Source organism: Carica papaya, chromosome 2 (assembly GCF_054855325.1).
Source record: "Carica papaya isolate Zhongbai chromosome 2, ASM5485532v1, whole genome shotgun sequence".
NCBI classification, from domain to species: Eukaryota; Viridiplantae; Streptophyta; class Magnoliopsida; order Brassicales; family Caricaceae; genus Carica; species Carica papaya.
In genome coordinates, this window is record NC_142310.1 from 9137891 (window position 1) to 9152348 (window position 14458).

General features: G+C 37.5%; 3 protein-coding genes across 4 annotated transcripts; 1 reads left to right on the top strand and 2 right to left on the bottom strand.

Moving 5' to 3' along the window:
• The first annotated feature begins 76 nt into the window (after window positions 1-76).
• On the top strand, window positions 77-3057 carry LOC110824071 (Tetratricopeptide repeat (TPR)-like superfamily protein). The gene has a single exon (XM_022054597.2). The coding sequence runs from the start codon at window positions 468-470 to the stop codon at window positions 2919-2921; it is 2454 nt and encodes an 817-aa protein (XP_021910289.2). The 5' UTR covers window positions 77-467; the 3' UTR covers window positions 2922-3057.
• Window positions 3048-6407, bottom strand: LOC110824279 (Pentatricopeptide repeat (PPR) superfamily protein). The gene has a single exon (XM_022054863.2). The coding sequence runs from the start codon at window positions 5877-5879 to the stop codon at window positions 3750-3752; it is 2130 nt and encodes a 709-aa protein (XP_021910555.2). The 5' UTR covers window positions 5880-6407; the 3' UTR covers window positions 3048-3749.
• Window positions 6408-7546: 1139 nt separating this feature from the next.
• LOC110823976 (T-box transcription factor, putative (DUF863)) lies at window positions 7547-14235 on the bottom strand. 2 transcript variants are annotated; one of them, XM_088213213.1, is made up of 5 exons: window positions 13902-14235; window positions 13699-13813; window positions 11424-11659; window positions 10450-11260; window positions 7547-10060 (listed from the first exon to the last, which is right to left on the bottom strand). In XM_088213213.1, the coding sequence occupies exons 3-5, from the start codon at window positions 11655-11657 to the stop codon at window positions 7854-7856; spliced, it is 3252 nt and encodes a 1083-aa protein (XP_088069339.1). In that variant the 5' UTR covers window positions 11658-11659; window positions 13699-13813; window positions 13902-14235; the 3' UTR covers window positions 7547-7853. The 2 variants fall into 2 exon arrangements, with proteins under 2 accessions (XP_088069339.1, XP_088069338.1); XM_088213212.1 differs by having other exon boundaries at window positions 13699-14235.
• Window positions 14236-14458: the final 223 nt, after the last annotated feature.

Genomic DNA, 14458 nt, shown 5'->3' on the forward strand with positions numbered 1-14458 from the left:
TTTTGTTTTATTTAATTCTGAAATCACACTCTAAATTATCAAAGTTGTAACTTTGTATTCGGATTATATAAGATGATCAAATTATACAAGAAGGTAATGTATCACTGGTTGGTATTATATACATTGCAAAAACAATTGCGTTGGTTTATATATATTAAATCATGTATAAGCTGTTCATTCTGGGCCTTTGTTGTATATGTTGAATTACATATGGGCTGATTTATTCTTGGTTTAAAATTGAATCAAACAATAATTTATACTGTGGCATGAGAACTGAAAATCTTGATTTATTTTTGGTTTTAAATTAAATATCATTCTTGTATGAATCATCTCTCAAACTGTATGTTGCACAAATGCAGAAGCCGACTCTGATGAGATTTCAGAAACTTGGGTATATAGATTTAAGTAAAAATCATCCATATGTTTTTTGTAGTAAGTAATCTGGTATGACATAGTGGCTCCCCCCAATGACCCTCTTGTACATGCCCTTGTTCAGATCATCTACAACCTTAAGGTCACTAGCCCAACTCCATGCCCACCTCTTGCTAACTGGCCTCCTTCATGCTGATCCACTTCCTTCCACCAAACTCATTGAATGCTACGCCCAAATGGGCAACCTTCAATCCTCCAGGCTTGTTTTTAATTCCTTCCACAAACCAGATTCCTTCATGTGGGGCGTGCTCATCAAGTGCCACGTCTGGAACTACTTGTTTCAAGAAGCCATTTCAATCTACCATAGAATGATATTGCAACAAGCCCTTATGTGTGAATTTGTATTTCCTTCTGTTTTGAGAGCTTGTGCAGGTTTTGGTGATCCGGGTATTGGTTGGGAGGTTCATTCGAGGATAATCAAGTCTGGTTTTTACAATGATCCTGTTACTCAGGCCTCGCTGCTCTGCATGTATGGAGAAATTGGATGCTTAGTTGATGCAAACAAAGTGTTCGATGAAATGACAATTAGAGACGTGGTTTCATGGAGTACAATAATTTCCTGTTATGTTGACAAGGGAGAGACAACTGAAGCATTGGAGACGTTCCGTTTGATGCTCCGTGAGGGTGTCGAACCTGATTCAGTGTCAATGTTGAGTGTAGGGGAGGCTTGTGGTGAATTGGGTTGCTTGAAGTTAGGAAGGTCTGTACATGGTCAGATAATGACAAGGAGGATTGAAAATGATGAGTCATTGGCTAATTCTCTTGCTGTAATGTACAGTAAATGCGGTGACTTGTTTAGCGCAGAGAGGATCTTTATTGACATCGCCTGCAGGAGTATCACTTGTTGGACAGGGATGATTTCTTGCTACAACAGAGGTGGTTGCTTCGAAAAAGCACTTGACGCTTTTTTTCAAATGTTAAACTCTAAATTTGAACTTAATTCAGTAACCTTGACAAGTGTTCTAAGTTCCTGCGCCATGTTAAGCCGAATCAGAGATGGAAAGTTACTTCATTGTTATGCAATTAGAAGAAATATGGACCCTGAGTATGAGTATTTGGGACCTGCCTTAATACAATTATACTCCCAATGTGGGAGACTAGATAATTGTGAGAAGGTTCTGTGTACAATTGGAGTGAGAAATATTGTGTCATGGAATTCTCTCATATCAATTTATGCTCAAAAAGGGTTGCTGAAAGAGGCATTGATTGTCTTTGTGCAGATGCAGAAACAAGGTCTAATTCCAGATTCATTTAGCCTAGCAAGTTCTCTTTCAGCTTGTGCAAAAGCTGTTTTATTAAACCTTGGACATCAGATACAGGGTCATATTATTAAGAGAGGTATTGTGGATGAGTTTGTCCAAAATTCCTTGGTGGATATGTACTGTAAATGTGGGTTTGTAGATTCGGCTTACATGATATTTAATAACATCCAAAATAAAAAAGTTGTGGCCTGGAACTCCATAATTTGTGGATTTTCTCAGAATGGTAATTCAGTGGAGGCAATTAAACTTTTTGAACAGATGTACTTCAATTGTCTTGACATGAATGAAGTAACTTTCTTGTGTGTAATTCAGGCTTGTTCTAATCTAGGTTATCTTGAAAGGGGAAAGTGGCTTCACCACAAGCTTATCACCTACGGTGTAAGGCAGGATCTCTATACCAATACAGCTCTTATTGATATGTATGCTAAGTGTGGAGACCTTCAAACAGCAAAACGAGTTTTCTATAGCATGTCGGAGAGAAGTGTGGTGTCATGGAGTACGATGATTGCCGGTTATGGAGTTCATGGTCAGATTGAAGCTGCTGTCTCACTATTCACACAAATGGTACAATCAGGAATGAGACCTAATGAAGTTACTTTCATGAACATCCTATCAGCTTGCACCCATTCAGGCTCCGTGGAAGAAGGGAAGCTTTATTTTAACTCAATGAAGGATTTTGGCATTGAACCAAATTCAGAACACTATGCTTGTATGGTTGATCTTCTGAGTCGTGCTGGTAATCTAAATGAAGCATATAGAACCATCAAGTCAATGCCATTCCAAGCTCATGCTAGTATCTGGGGGGCTTTGGTTAACGGGTGTCGAATCCATGGGAGGATGGACATGATCAAAGTCATTGAAAAAGACCTTTTGGACATCATTACAGATGATACTGGATTCTATGTTTTGTTGTCTAATCTATATGCTGAAGAAGGAAAGTGGTATGAATCTGGGAATGTGAGATCAACAATGGAAAGGACAGGTTTGAAGAAGGTCGTAGGATATAGTACAATTGAGCTTGATAAGAAATTCTATACATTTCGAGCTGGGGATACATCAAATTTACAAACAAAAGGAACTATCAGCTTAGTGGAAAATTTCCAGAATTTGGCTTGGGAACAGGGTTTTGAATTTTTGGAGTCTGATAATTACTTGACTGATATGTTATTATTTTCTAAAGAAATTAATGTTGAGTCCAACAAGGATCTGATGGTTTCAATAGAATGAATGCTGTTCTTTTATCATAAAGATTGTTGGTTTTGACTATATTAGGAAAGAATTAAGAATATTAGTGGAATTTATTTAAAAATCAAATTTTAATTTAACTACAAATAATAAAAGTTCCATTCAAAATTTTGATAAACCTTACCGTGTATTATTCTATTTCCGTTGAACACTTGTAATCAACGAATTACTGTGTCTCTATACATATACATGTAGTACAACATCATTTACATCTAAAAAACATCATATTCCTGTGAATACAACCATAAATCATTCACATCTATATACAACCCTTGAAAGAAAAGAACGGAGAAAGTGAAATCTCCAGTTCTACCCTTAAAACCAGATCCATATATAATGCACCCTCAACCATATAATTTTATAAGCATAGTCATTTCGCGAAAGGCATCAATCTTATGGGACAATGCAGGAGGTTGTCCAGGCAAAATCATTTTGGATTCCCATATCAAAGGTACTCCCTCTCACTTCAATATGCAAGCATTTTTCAGCAGTACTGATGTTCGGGAGCATTAGAAAACTTCTCTACGACTGTGTCTAAAGAATTTCAAGAAGTTTCGAGGGAACTCATGCATTCAGACAAACAGGAATCCTTAGTTTCGCAGTTGTCCTACAACTGTAAAATTTCTAGCATGGGTTATACGGTTCACGTTACACTTTCAGCAAGGAAATACTCCAGAACTAGTTTGCCAAAAGTTTCAACTTGCATATGAGAGAAGCCAACCTTGCTCTTGGTTCTCTTTTAAAAAGATTCCATTTTGTTGCAGCAATGGCAACAGGCTTCATAGCTCTAAATTTTATCCCACCTGTATCCTAAGCAAAACTTGCTATGCTTGGGCACAAGAGATCACCATTCATCTCAGTCTCCACTAAGCTACAGCCAGGATACTTGCTCAGTCCTCTCTGTTTCATCAACTCTCTCACCTGATCAACTTGACTCCATCTTCCATCAGAAGCATATAAGTTAGCCATAAGAATGTAGTAACAAGCTTCATCAAGATGCAACTCTAGCATTTTCGTAACTGCTACCTGTCCAAGATCAAACCTTGAGTGCAGCCCACATCCATGTAGAAAAGCTCCAAAACAAGAAACATCTGGTTGAATAGGCATGTTTTTAATTAACTCCAACGCTTCTTCAAGTCTTCCAGAACGTGCCAATAGGTCAACCATACATGCATAGTGCTTCATGGACGGCACAAAGTTGTAATCCTCGCACATTGAGTTGAAATACCTCCATCCTTCCACAACCTTTCCTGTGTGGCTGCAGGCAGATAAAATGGTTGTGAAGATGACTTCATTAGGCTTCAATGCTTCTTTCAGCATGTCATCAAAAAGTGAAAGGGACACCCTACTGTCCCCTTGCATTCCATGACCACCAATCATTGCGCTCCATGTGACTGTGTTTTTCTCTCCCATACCATCAAAAATTGTACGTGCGGATATAGCATCCCCACATTTGGCATAAAAATTCAGAAGTGCAGTGCCAACATAAACATTAGGTGCTATTAAACCGTCCTTTATAGAGTAAGCATGAAGAGAACAACCAACTCGGAGAGCACCAACCGAAGAACATGCTGATATGACACTCACCAGTGTTACTGCATCGGGCATAACAGACTCTGATCTCATCCGATTAAAAAGATTGACGGCTTCACGTGAAAATCCATTCTGGGAATAACCAGAAATAATAGAATTCCATGCAATTACATCTTTTTCTGAAACCATCTCAAATAAATATCGAGCATGACCATTCTGCTGGCACTTGGCATACATGTCCACCAGAGAATTTATTACTGCTGAATCCTGAAGTCCAAGCTTAATCCCCAGCGCATGAATTGACCTTCCAAAATTCAAAAAGCCCATCTGGCCACATGCTGAAAGCACACTAGAAATAGTAACATTGTTGGGGAAGATGTCAACCCATTTCTTATCTATGAATAAACTCAAAGCCTCAGTAGGACAACCACTCTGAGTGTATCCAACGATCATAGCTGTCCAGGAGACAAGATCAACCGAAGAGAGCTCATCAAATATTAAACAAGCATCTTCAATCTTCCCACATTTTACATACATATTTAGAAAAGCTGTTGACAAATATGAATTAAGTTCCAGGCCATTCTTAATCACATATCCATGAAGCCACTTCCCTTGATGTAAAGACCCTAGTTTGGTGCAGGCTGTTACTAAGCTCCCAAATGTAAACTGGTTACCATCAACCAGAGCTTCTCTCATCCGGTTAAACAAGATTAACCCTTCTCGAGCACAATCATTCTGTACATACCCCACAATCATTGAAGTCCAGGAAACCACATTCCTATCATAGATTTCATCAAACACCTGGCTAGAGTAGTGGATTTCCCCACACTTGGCATACATATCAACAAGACCCGTCAAGACAAAACTATCCTGACTCCTACTCTTAACAATCTGACAGTGTATTTTCATCCCTTCATTCAGAGCCCGCAATTCACAACACGCCTTCAGCGCAATCGAGAAAACAACATCGTCAGTTTCTCTTACACTCGTTCTCATACGATTATAAAATGGCATAATCTCTGCACACTCATCATTCAGAAAATACCACCTGATCATGACCTTCCAGGAATAAAAATCTGGGCGGCGAATTTGATCAAACACCAGGCGTGCACATTGCACGTGGCCAAATGAGCCGTATAAACTAGCCAACTTGGTGTCGCACAAAATATCACCGGTTAGTCCGTGTACAAGGAGCAAAGCATGGATTTTCCTGAGAGAAGAGATGTTTCTGCAAAGACCAAGAAGAGAGAAGCAGGGGTTGGAAGAGACGGAGTGGATGGAAGACATGGTTGGATCAAGCTCGGGTAGTAGTTGTTGATAGGTTGTAAATGCGAGAGATGTAGATTGAAGGTAGGGTATTTTAATAAGAAAAGAGTGTCTGTGAAAAAGAGAAATGAGTTTCACCATTGTTTTATGTTAATCACTCTGCAGCTGATGATGAAATGAAGACGACGTTACTGCCGCCAAAATTTGAAAGCGTGGTTTGGTTGGTTAACATGAAATCCTTAAATCAAGATTTTATGAGGATACTGATGAAATCATTCATCCTCCAGAGTAGAGATTTAGCAGGAAATAATAAATCAATCGGAATCCTTCCTTCAAATTTTATCTAATTATCAATGGAAGTATCGAAGGTTTGATCTTTCGGATAAATTCAGAGAAGGATTGAACTTGATCTATTAAAAATTATTTTACAGTCTGAATTAAATATTTGCAAGGATAAAAATCACAATATTAATATTAGTGTTGAATATTTCATGTCAATATTTAAAGAATTTTCATCAATATTGTCTCGAATCAAATATTTTTTTTTTCAAAAATATAAAAAATTGAACTTACTGTAACTATTTTTGTAGGCAGCAGTTTGAAAAGACTAATGGAATTATAAAAAGCAAACCAGGAAGACCGTACAAAGATGTTAATATCTTTAAAAAGTATGGGGTACCTGGTACAATAATGAATACGGGAATAAAGTAGTGCTTCAGAAAGGGAAGAAGAAAAAGAGAAATTTATAAAATAGCCCCTGTACTTTTTGAAAAAATTAATATTGACCCTTACAATATTTTATCTTTCAATACCGAATATCCACCCGTTAAAAAAAAAGATAGAAGGTGGGTTTTATTCGAAAAAAGAAAAATGTTACGGGGGGCCAAAATGAATGTTTTGGAAAAGTAGAAAGGTGGGTCTGGTCTGCTTTTTCCATGACACCTGATTTTCTATTTTCTTTTTTTTTTTTTTTTTTGATTGGCTGGGAAAGCATGTCGTTGACGAAGACCGCACCAGATTTGTACAGCGAATCATCTCAGACGCCGACACAAAACGTTTGCATATTAGGACTTCCCATACCCCACCACCACGCTCCTTCCCTTCGCGTCTACCCACGCGCTATTATAAGAAGTTATTTGCATTGAACTCCAAAAACAAGATGATGTAATTATTATTTTGAGAAAATAAAAGTCAAAAATTAGAATGATTTTTAGAATTAATTCATGACCTGTAATTTCTCCCCCCACTTGTATTTGGGATAAACGAACGATAAGATTTTTGCCATTTAGTTTTGAACTGTAGATTTGGTAAAATTACCTCACACCATATATACATGTACATATACATATACATATACATATATATATATATATTTGTTTTAAGGCTCGTGTTTTATTTTAAAATATTTTATTTCAGAGAAGTAATAATAAATAAAATCAAAAAATTATATATTTTAAATAAATTTCATAAAATCATCACAAAAGCCGATTAATCCCACCAGGTGAATATGTACAAAGCACGATAATAGAAAATCATTTTATTTCCTAATAATATAATATAATGTTATTAAGGATTGTTAATAAAAAATTTACCCAATTAAAAATAACAATAACTAAATTACCTCCTCTGAGATTTCCTGTCTGTCACCCAAATTCAGTTCTCCTTTTTCTTTTTTTTCTTTTTCTTTTTTTTTTCTTCTTCTTTGTGGTTTTTGTTTCTCATCTCCCTTTTACAAGAGAATGATTCTACAGGAGGTTGTGCAGGAAAAAAAAAAAAAACACAAATATACAAGAATTAAGACAAGCCAGTCAATAAAATTAACTTCCATTCCATTTCATTGTATGGAGAAATCTCATCTCATCTCATCTCATCTCATCTCTTGCCTCCATAACAAGTTAGTTCAATCCCAGGAATATGCACCCTCTGATCCATTCCCAGAACAAATCATGCAACATTATTTATATGAATAATACCAAGTTCTGACAAACATGGGGGGAGGGGGCTGGGTTCATCAAATGTACACACAATCCCCACGGTTCCCCAACATTCCCAAACAACTCCATTCTTCCCCTCTATAAATTTCTAAATTAATATTTTAATTCTCTCTTCCCATCATTAGGTTAAAGCTACTGATGGAGGATTACCTGCTGGACATCTTTGCCGGCGTGGTCGCCTTGTTGTTTTCCCCCACCCTGTAAGGCTCCGATCCTCCAACCCCACTTCAATATTATTAAGCTGCTGCACCAATGGAGTGCAACCACTGTTGCCTGCCACCGGATGAGATGCAATATTTACTGATCTCCGTCTGCCCCTCGTACATCCATTCCTCGTATTCCTTCTTGTCAACCCTCCATTCCATGAATGACCTGTTGCTCTCATAAGTCCTCCAAATGTCTGAAGATCTTCAGTTACCTCATGCCTCGATAGAGAAGCAAGCCCTGGAAGGATGTCCCTCTGAAAGTCCCTCCGCTGCCTCCCCCTCCTTGCATGGCCCTTCCGAGGACGATTTGTCACCAATGTTGCTGCTGTTTCTTCCAATTTCAAATTCTCAGGAACCAAAGGCTTGGGCATGTAGTCCTCTTCTTTCATCTCTGGCAATGTCAATGTCATGGACTCAAAGAAATCAATCTCCTCCGAGGAAGATCCCTCGTTATCCCCACTATCTTTACTTTGCAAAAGTTTTCTCTCAATACCATCCCCACATGAGTCAATTATTTCTGCAAACCAGCTAAGTGGGTCTACCGCACATGCTTCAGATGGAACACAAGCAACATCATCACCATTGTGACCAGACGAGATAGCAACTATTGCCTCTCCTGCTATCCTCATAAGTTCATTCAGTAAGTTCCTATCATCATGCTGTAGTGATTTAAGGGGTTCTTCACACGTTGCATCTGGCTGTTTGTTTCCACAAATATCTTCCAGAGTATCAGGAACTGCAGGTGCTTCCAAATCAAACCCAGAAACTATCTTCCCAGTGGTCCTTGGACTGGGGGACATGAAAGAAGAAGCTCCATCCTCATTCACACACAAATTCAAATCAATATCATGTCTGGAACTAGTAATTTTTTTATCTGTTCCCTTCTCTATTATCAGAACTTCTTCCGCTCTATCTTGGCCTATGTCAGGAACTGCAGGATCACAAGGCAGGTTAATATCAAGTACTCTAATTTTCCCCTTGTTTTCTTTTCCTTCGAATGGATTAGGAATTGACCCAGTCTGGGAGGCAGCCAGGGAGGTAACAGAAGAAGGTTCATTCTTAGACATGTTAGGCTTTTCGAAAATGGGGAACCCAAGAATTTTTCTATCAGTCAGGCAGTCACTTATTTCAATTCTGCTAGGCCCAACATTACTGGAACATGAAACTGACTTCACATTCTGAGAAGATATATGATTCAGACCCTTTCCAGTATCATTTTTATGAGCCAACTGATTCAGAGAGGAATTTGAGAAAGTAGAATGTTCGGTATTTAAATCTCTCTGCAAACCTGTGGTCTCATTTTTACAAAATGGCCTAGCTCTTAGCCAAGGCAATGCACTAACATGCTCTGCATGAGGTTTTCTGCCATTTAGGTTTTCAAGATCCCTGTGGGAAATTGCCTCATCAAATGAGCTGTCTGAAAGAGCCACATTCAAGTTCACATCTTTCACAGACTTCACCTCCATGCCACTTGAACTTTGGTAAACCTTTCCAGAACCATTAGTTTTTAAGTACTCAGAGGCCATATTCTTATCTTTTCTGCTGTTTAGATAATCATAGCTGATTGTCGTGAAGTGAACAGACGATTCCTTCAACCCAGACAAAGACCCATCATGAAAACCATTTCGGTTAGGAAGATCAATTCCATAAATTGGGTTAGCTCTGGAAGTGTTGTTAGGATGCCACCCATCTCCAAGAATTCTGTGGTTTGGAGCTGACGTCTGACAACTACTACTTTTCTTCCCCGATGAGTTCAAGAATGAGTCTGTTTGAGCTGATACCAGCCTCTCACCCAAGCTACTACTAGGATTTTCCCAAGATGAAACCAAATGATTCCATGACCTGGGCAAGTCAGGAGGACTAATTGGATACATATTAGGCATACTAGAAGACCCACCTGATTCCACATGGAAATTATGAGAGTTTTCGCGGTTCCTTGCTGTAGTTTCTAAACCACGATATGCTCTCTCCTTCCATAACTCTCCCTTGCTTTGATCAGTAACAGGGAAAGCCGGAGGCTCACGTGCATTGTTGAACAGAATCTGCACAGGCTGGGAAGACATAGGCAACTTGTCCAGTTGAAGACCTTGAGAAACAGACTTCTGGCTGCTTTTATCATGTCCTGTAGGCATATATATGATCCAAATTAAAACATCAAAACTAGATCAAAAAGCCTATAGCACATATTTATGAAATTGCCAACTTTGAAATGGAAAAGAATCCTATAACTTTATACTTTGGAAGATTTTCAAGATGGCAGGAAACTGAAAACAACCATAAGATGGTTAGTCCATAAGATCGTGTGCCACTAAACAAAGCATGGCCACTTTAATTGCCCAAACATGCATGAAAAATCACAAGAAAAACACGTTTTTCCTTCATTCCCATTGAACAAGATACTGAATAGCAAAACACACATTATGCACAATGCAGAAGCCAGATAAACTTGTGCACAAAATTCTGAAGTGAATGTAAAGAACAAAGAATGGCAAATTCATGAAGAAACATCACCTGCTGCAAGGACATGAGAGAACCAGCCTCTTCCAGTTCCATTATCCAAATGCATCTTGTTCATGCCCCCATTGTTGCTTCCACGATTGTAATTTGGCAATATTTCCTCTGGTAAATCTAGAACCTGATTCTTTGATCTTGAAGATGGTTCATGGCCTTGAATCTCCTCATGAGAAGAGGAACTCCGGAGAGGATAGGCATATGCAGAAGCATTTGTTTCTTCAACCTGAATAGGCTCATTCAAGTCAGCCAAACCATTCCTGCTCCTTGAACCAGATCTCATAGCATCTCCCTGATGAGTGCCTTTCTCACCATCGTCAAGTAACAGCTTCTCACTACTCTGAGGTGCAATGTTTAGATTTCCATTAGGAAGATAATTCGATGTGCCAGATACTGTATCATCTCTGAACTGTTCCATTTCATCTGTGTCAATGTACTCATCAGCTGGAAGTTGAAGATCAATCATTCTTCTCCTGACTTTTGAGGGTCTGGACTCCAGTATTTCAATATCCTTTCGACTAACACCATTTTGAGATGGAAAGGGAGCAGCTTGGCTGCTGCTTCCTTTTACAGAACTAATAGGAGAATGGCTGTCTTCAACAATGGAAACTGATGGCCGAGCACAAAGAGAATTTGCCAGAGGGAAGCTCGTGATATGCCATCTACGAGCATCCTCAGATGTAATTTGTGATGCCAAGGCGCTTGATGATAATGACGCCTCAATAGGCATCCGATTCTTATGTAGCTCTTTTCTTTTTACTTCATCCATCAACTGCCTTTGAATTCCGTATAAACGATGAAGCTCAGAGACCTGAATTGAGATAGAATTAAGAGACATTCAAACTAGGAAACAAAAACTCGAATGTCCAAGTGAGGCTCAGATTGATTTCGAATAAGAGAGATCAGCTGAATCCACCTACTTTCAAATCATACATATGAGATTATCATAGGAGAAGCTAGTAGACCAGAAATACCTGATTCTGAAATATGGCTTCGTGCTCGAGCATTGTCCGTTTCACTACATCCTTATCATATCCTGAATATACATCTGGCATGGCCCTGGGCAAAAAGCCATTATAATACTGTCCATTTGCAAAGGTTTTATCTCCATAATATAGTGGCCAACTACAACTGTTAGAATCTTCATTAAGATCCCTCATTGAGTGGTATCCTGGCAAGTAACTTTTGCACTGCACTTTTGTTCCCATGCCTGGTAACAAGTGAAGGAAATTTACCTTGTTAAGCATGAAACAAGCTAATTGTAGAAGTTTCAAGTATTAAAGAAAGGATTCATTAGCAGAATTCTACAATCCAATTCAATTTACGAGGATTAATTGTTAGTGTTCATGAAAATATAAAGGAAGAGATACAAGGAAAATAAAAAAGTTTCCTTCATAGTTTCCCTGAAAGAGAAAAAAGATCATTTGTTTCTTTCAAAAAATTCAGCTTGTAAAATTATGGAGTCAACAATCTCCTGCAATTCAAAGATTTCATTTCCAATACAGCTATGCGAACCCCAAATCGTAAATATGGAACAAATCTATACATTGTAAGCTCACTAAGTAATATACCTAACTTAATTACCCAACTCCATGTTCTGCTAATTAAGTTATCATTATTTGCTATATATAACCAAAAAATATCAACAGTATCATAACTGAGTTGCCAAAAACTTCACGAAAAAAAGAACAAGATTGCCTAGTACTGAAGGTTAAAACAGAAGTCTAGATTAAAGGTTCTACCTAAGTTCCTAGCATTTTAAAAGCTTACATAAAGTTCTTGAAAACAGATTGGAATTTGAGAAAGATACTGTATTCTATCTTAAGCAAAAGAAATAAAATAAAGATAAGGGAAAGAAGAGTCAATGAGAGGAGGAAAAGAGAGAATCAAAGAGAAATGATAACCATTTCTTTTTCCATCACATTCTATAAGAGCGAGAGAAACAATGACCAATCGAAAAAACTCTGTCACTAATCTATGCTTCAGTGAAGCACTCAAGCATTTTGAAGAATATTTAACAACTTTTGCTCTCTTGAAACACTAAATCAGTAAATTAACTTACAGGTTTATAAGAATCCAGAAAACAATTCATATGAAAAGGCTGTTTAACAACCTGTCGCATGCTCTACCAAAACTATCAGCACATTAAGGAACTTCAAACTTCATTACACATAACATATTATCAAAAATATTACAAACTGCTAATGTTTTTCTTGCACAAGGGTCTCAGTTACATATATTTACAAGCTCTGCATATCTTGTTGATCCAACGGAAACACTGGCAAACCAAGGTGCCTTCCAATAATTCAGCTCATATGGTTCAGTAGATGGCTAACTGATAGATAGCATTAGAAAAATCTTGTTTATATGCCCCCCATACACTCAAATTAATATACCAATCTCATCAACCTAAAGTAACTGAAACACAAAGGTAGATTATCCATGCAAGGCTATGAATTCCAAAGGAACCATTAACTTACTTACCAAAAAGCTCCATGATTAATAAAGAAATTGAATTCATTTTGGAAAGTCCCTTCAATTACATTTCAATCTAGAAAGATCGCACCGTCACATAAAGCAGAAAAGGCATTTCAAACATTTCTAATGTCATAAATATTGTTGTAACTAATGCAACTAAATGCAGTCAAACAAACTGCGATTTAGTAACAACATTTAAATCACAAAAACCATCATTAATCCATTGCCATAATCTATTGGCATCACTCAATAGATAGAGAATTTCACAGAGAACTTCAAGAAATATATTAAACTCCATAATTAAGAAGGGAAATCCTAATCATGGTCTGCTGGCTGTTAAGATAAAACTAAAGAAAATGTTAAATTAACCCCCAAAGAATGGGAAGTTGATAGAACAGATCCCATACAACAGCAATCTAAGCTAATTGGGAATATAAACAAAAATTAAGTACCGAACCCACCATCACAAGAAATGTAATCATCCATCAAATCGAATTGGCATCAAATCAATCGAGAAGAAAATAAGTAGCAGCAGGAAAATTGACCAAAAATTAGAGGTTAAGGAGAGGGAGAAAAGTACAGTAAAGTGCATAAGTTGCGAGGATGAAAGAAATGCATAAATCTGATCACCAAACGCAGATAATAGAATCGAAGAATTTATCGAACTGAAAAAGAGAAAACTAGGTAATAATCAAAAAACCCAAATTAACAAATTCAATCATCGCCCACAAATCAATCGGATTATCGGAAGACAGTAAAAAAGAAATTTACCTCAGACCCACATCCTCTTTTCACCTCTCCTCGACGATTCCCACAACGGATTCAATAAATCCTCAACAGCAAAATCTCCACATGATGGAAAATTCGGACGCCAGAAAAACCCCCACTACGAACAAAAAAATTAAGCTGACAAAAAAAAAGTAAAAAAAAAAAACAATAACAGAAGAAAGAGCGAAGTGGGTGTTTCGCAGCACCATTAAGCAGCTTAGATCGTCATCTTCGATCTACTGGGCCACTCTCTCTGGTCTCTTTCCCTCTCTTGTTTAACCAAAAAAGAGGTTTTTTTTTTAATTTTGTTGGCTAGAGAGAGAAAGAGAGAGATCCCAGATAAGAAATCACAAAAACAAACGACCTTCTAACAACAGTGACATGAAATTTGTCAACATCCGGTCTCTTTTTATTCTCTGCTTTTTCTTCACTTCTCTCTCTCATTTCTTTTCCTATTTATATAAATAAGGAGTAATTAATTTTATATTTCTGGGTTTTTGAGGAAATGGGCATTTCTAGATTCTCTCCACCTTCCTTGCTTTTGCTACACTGTTAACACACACATACACATATGTCGATTCATCACAACTCCTCACTATTATCATTTATTTTTTTACTCATTCTGTCTGATTTCTCCCAAAAACAACCTCCACAAATTAAAAACCTAGTTGTTTTCATCAACTATTTAATATTATATTTCGCATTTATTACGTATAAACTCAATAATGCAAATTATTTTCAAAAATATAAAATCTGCTGGACT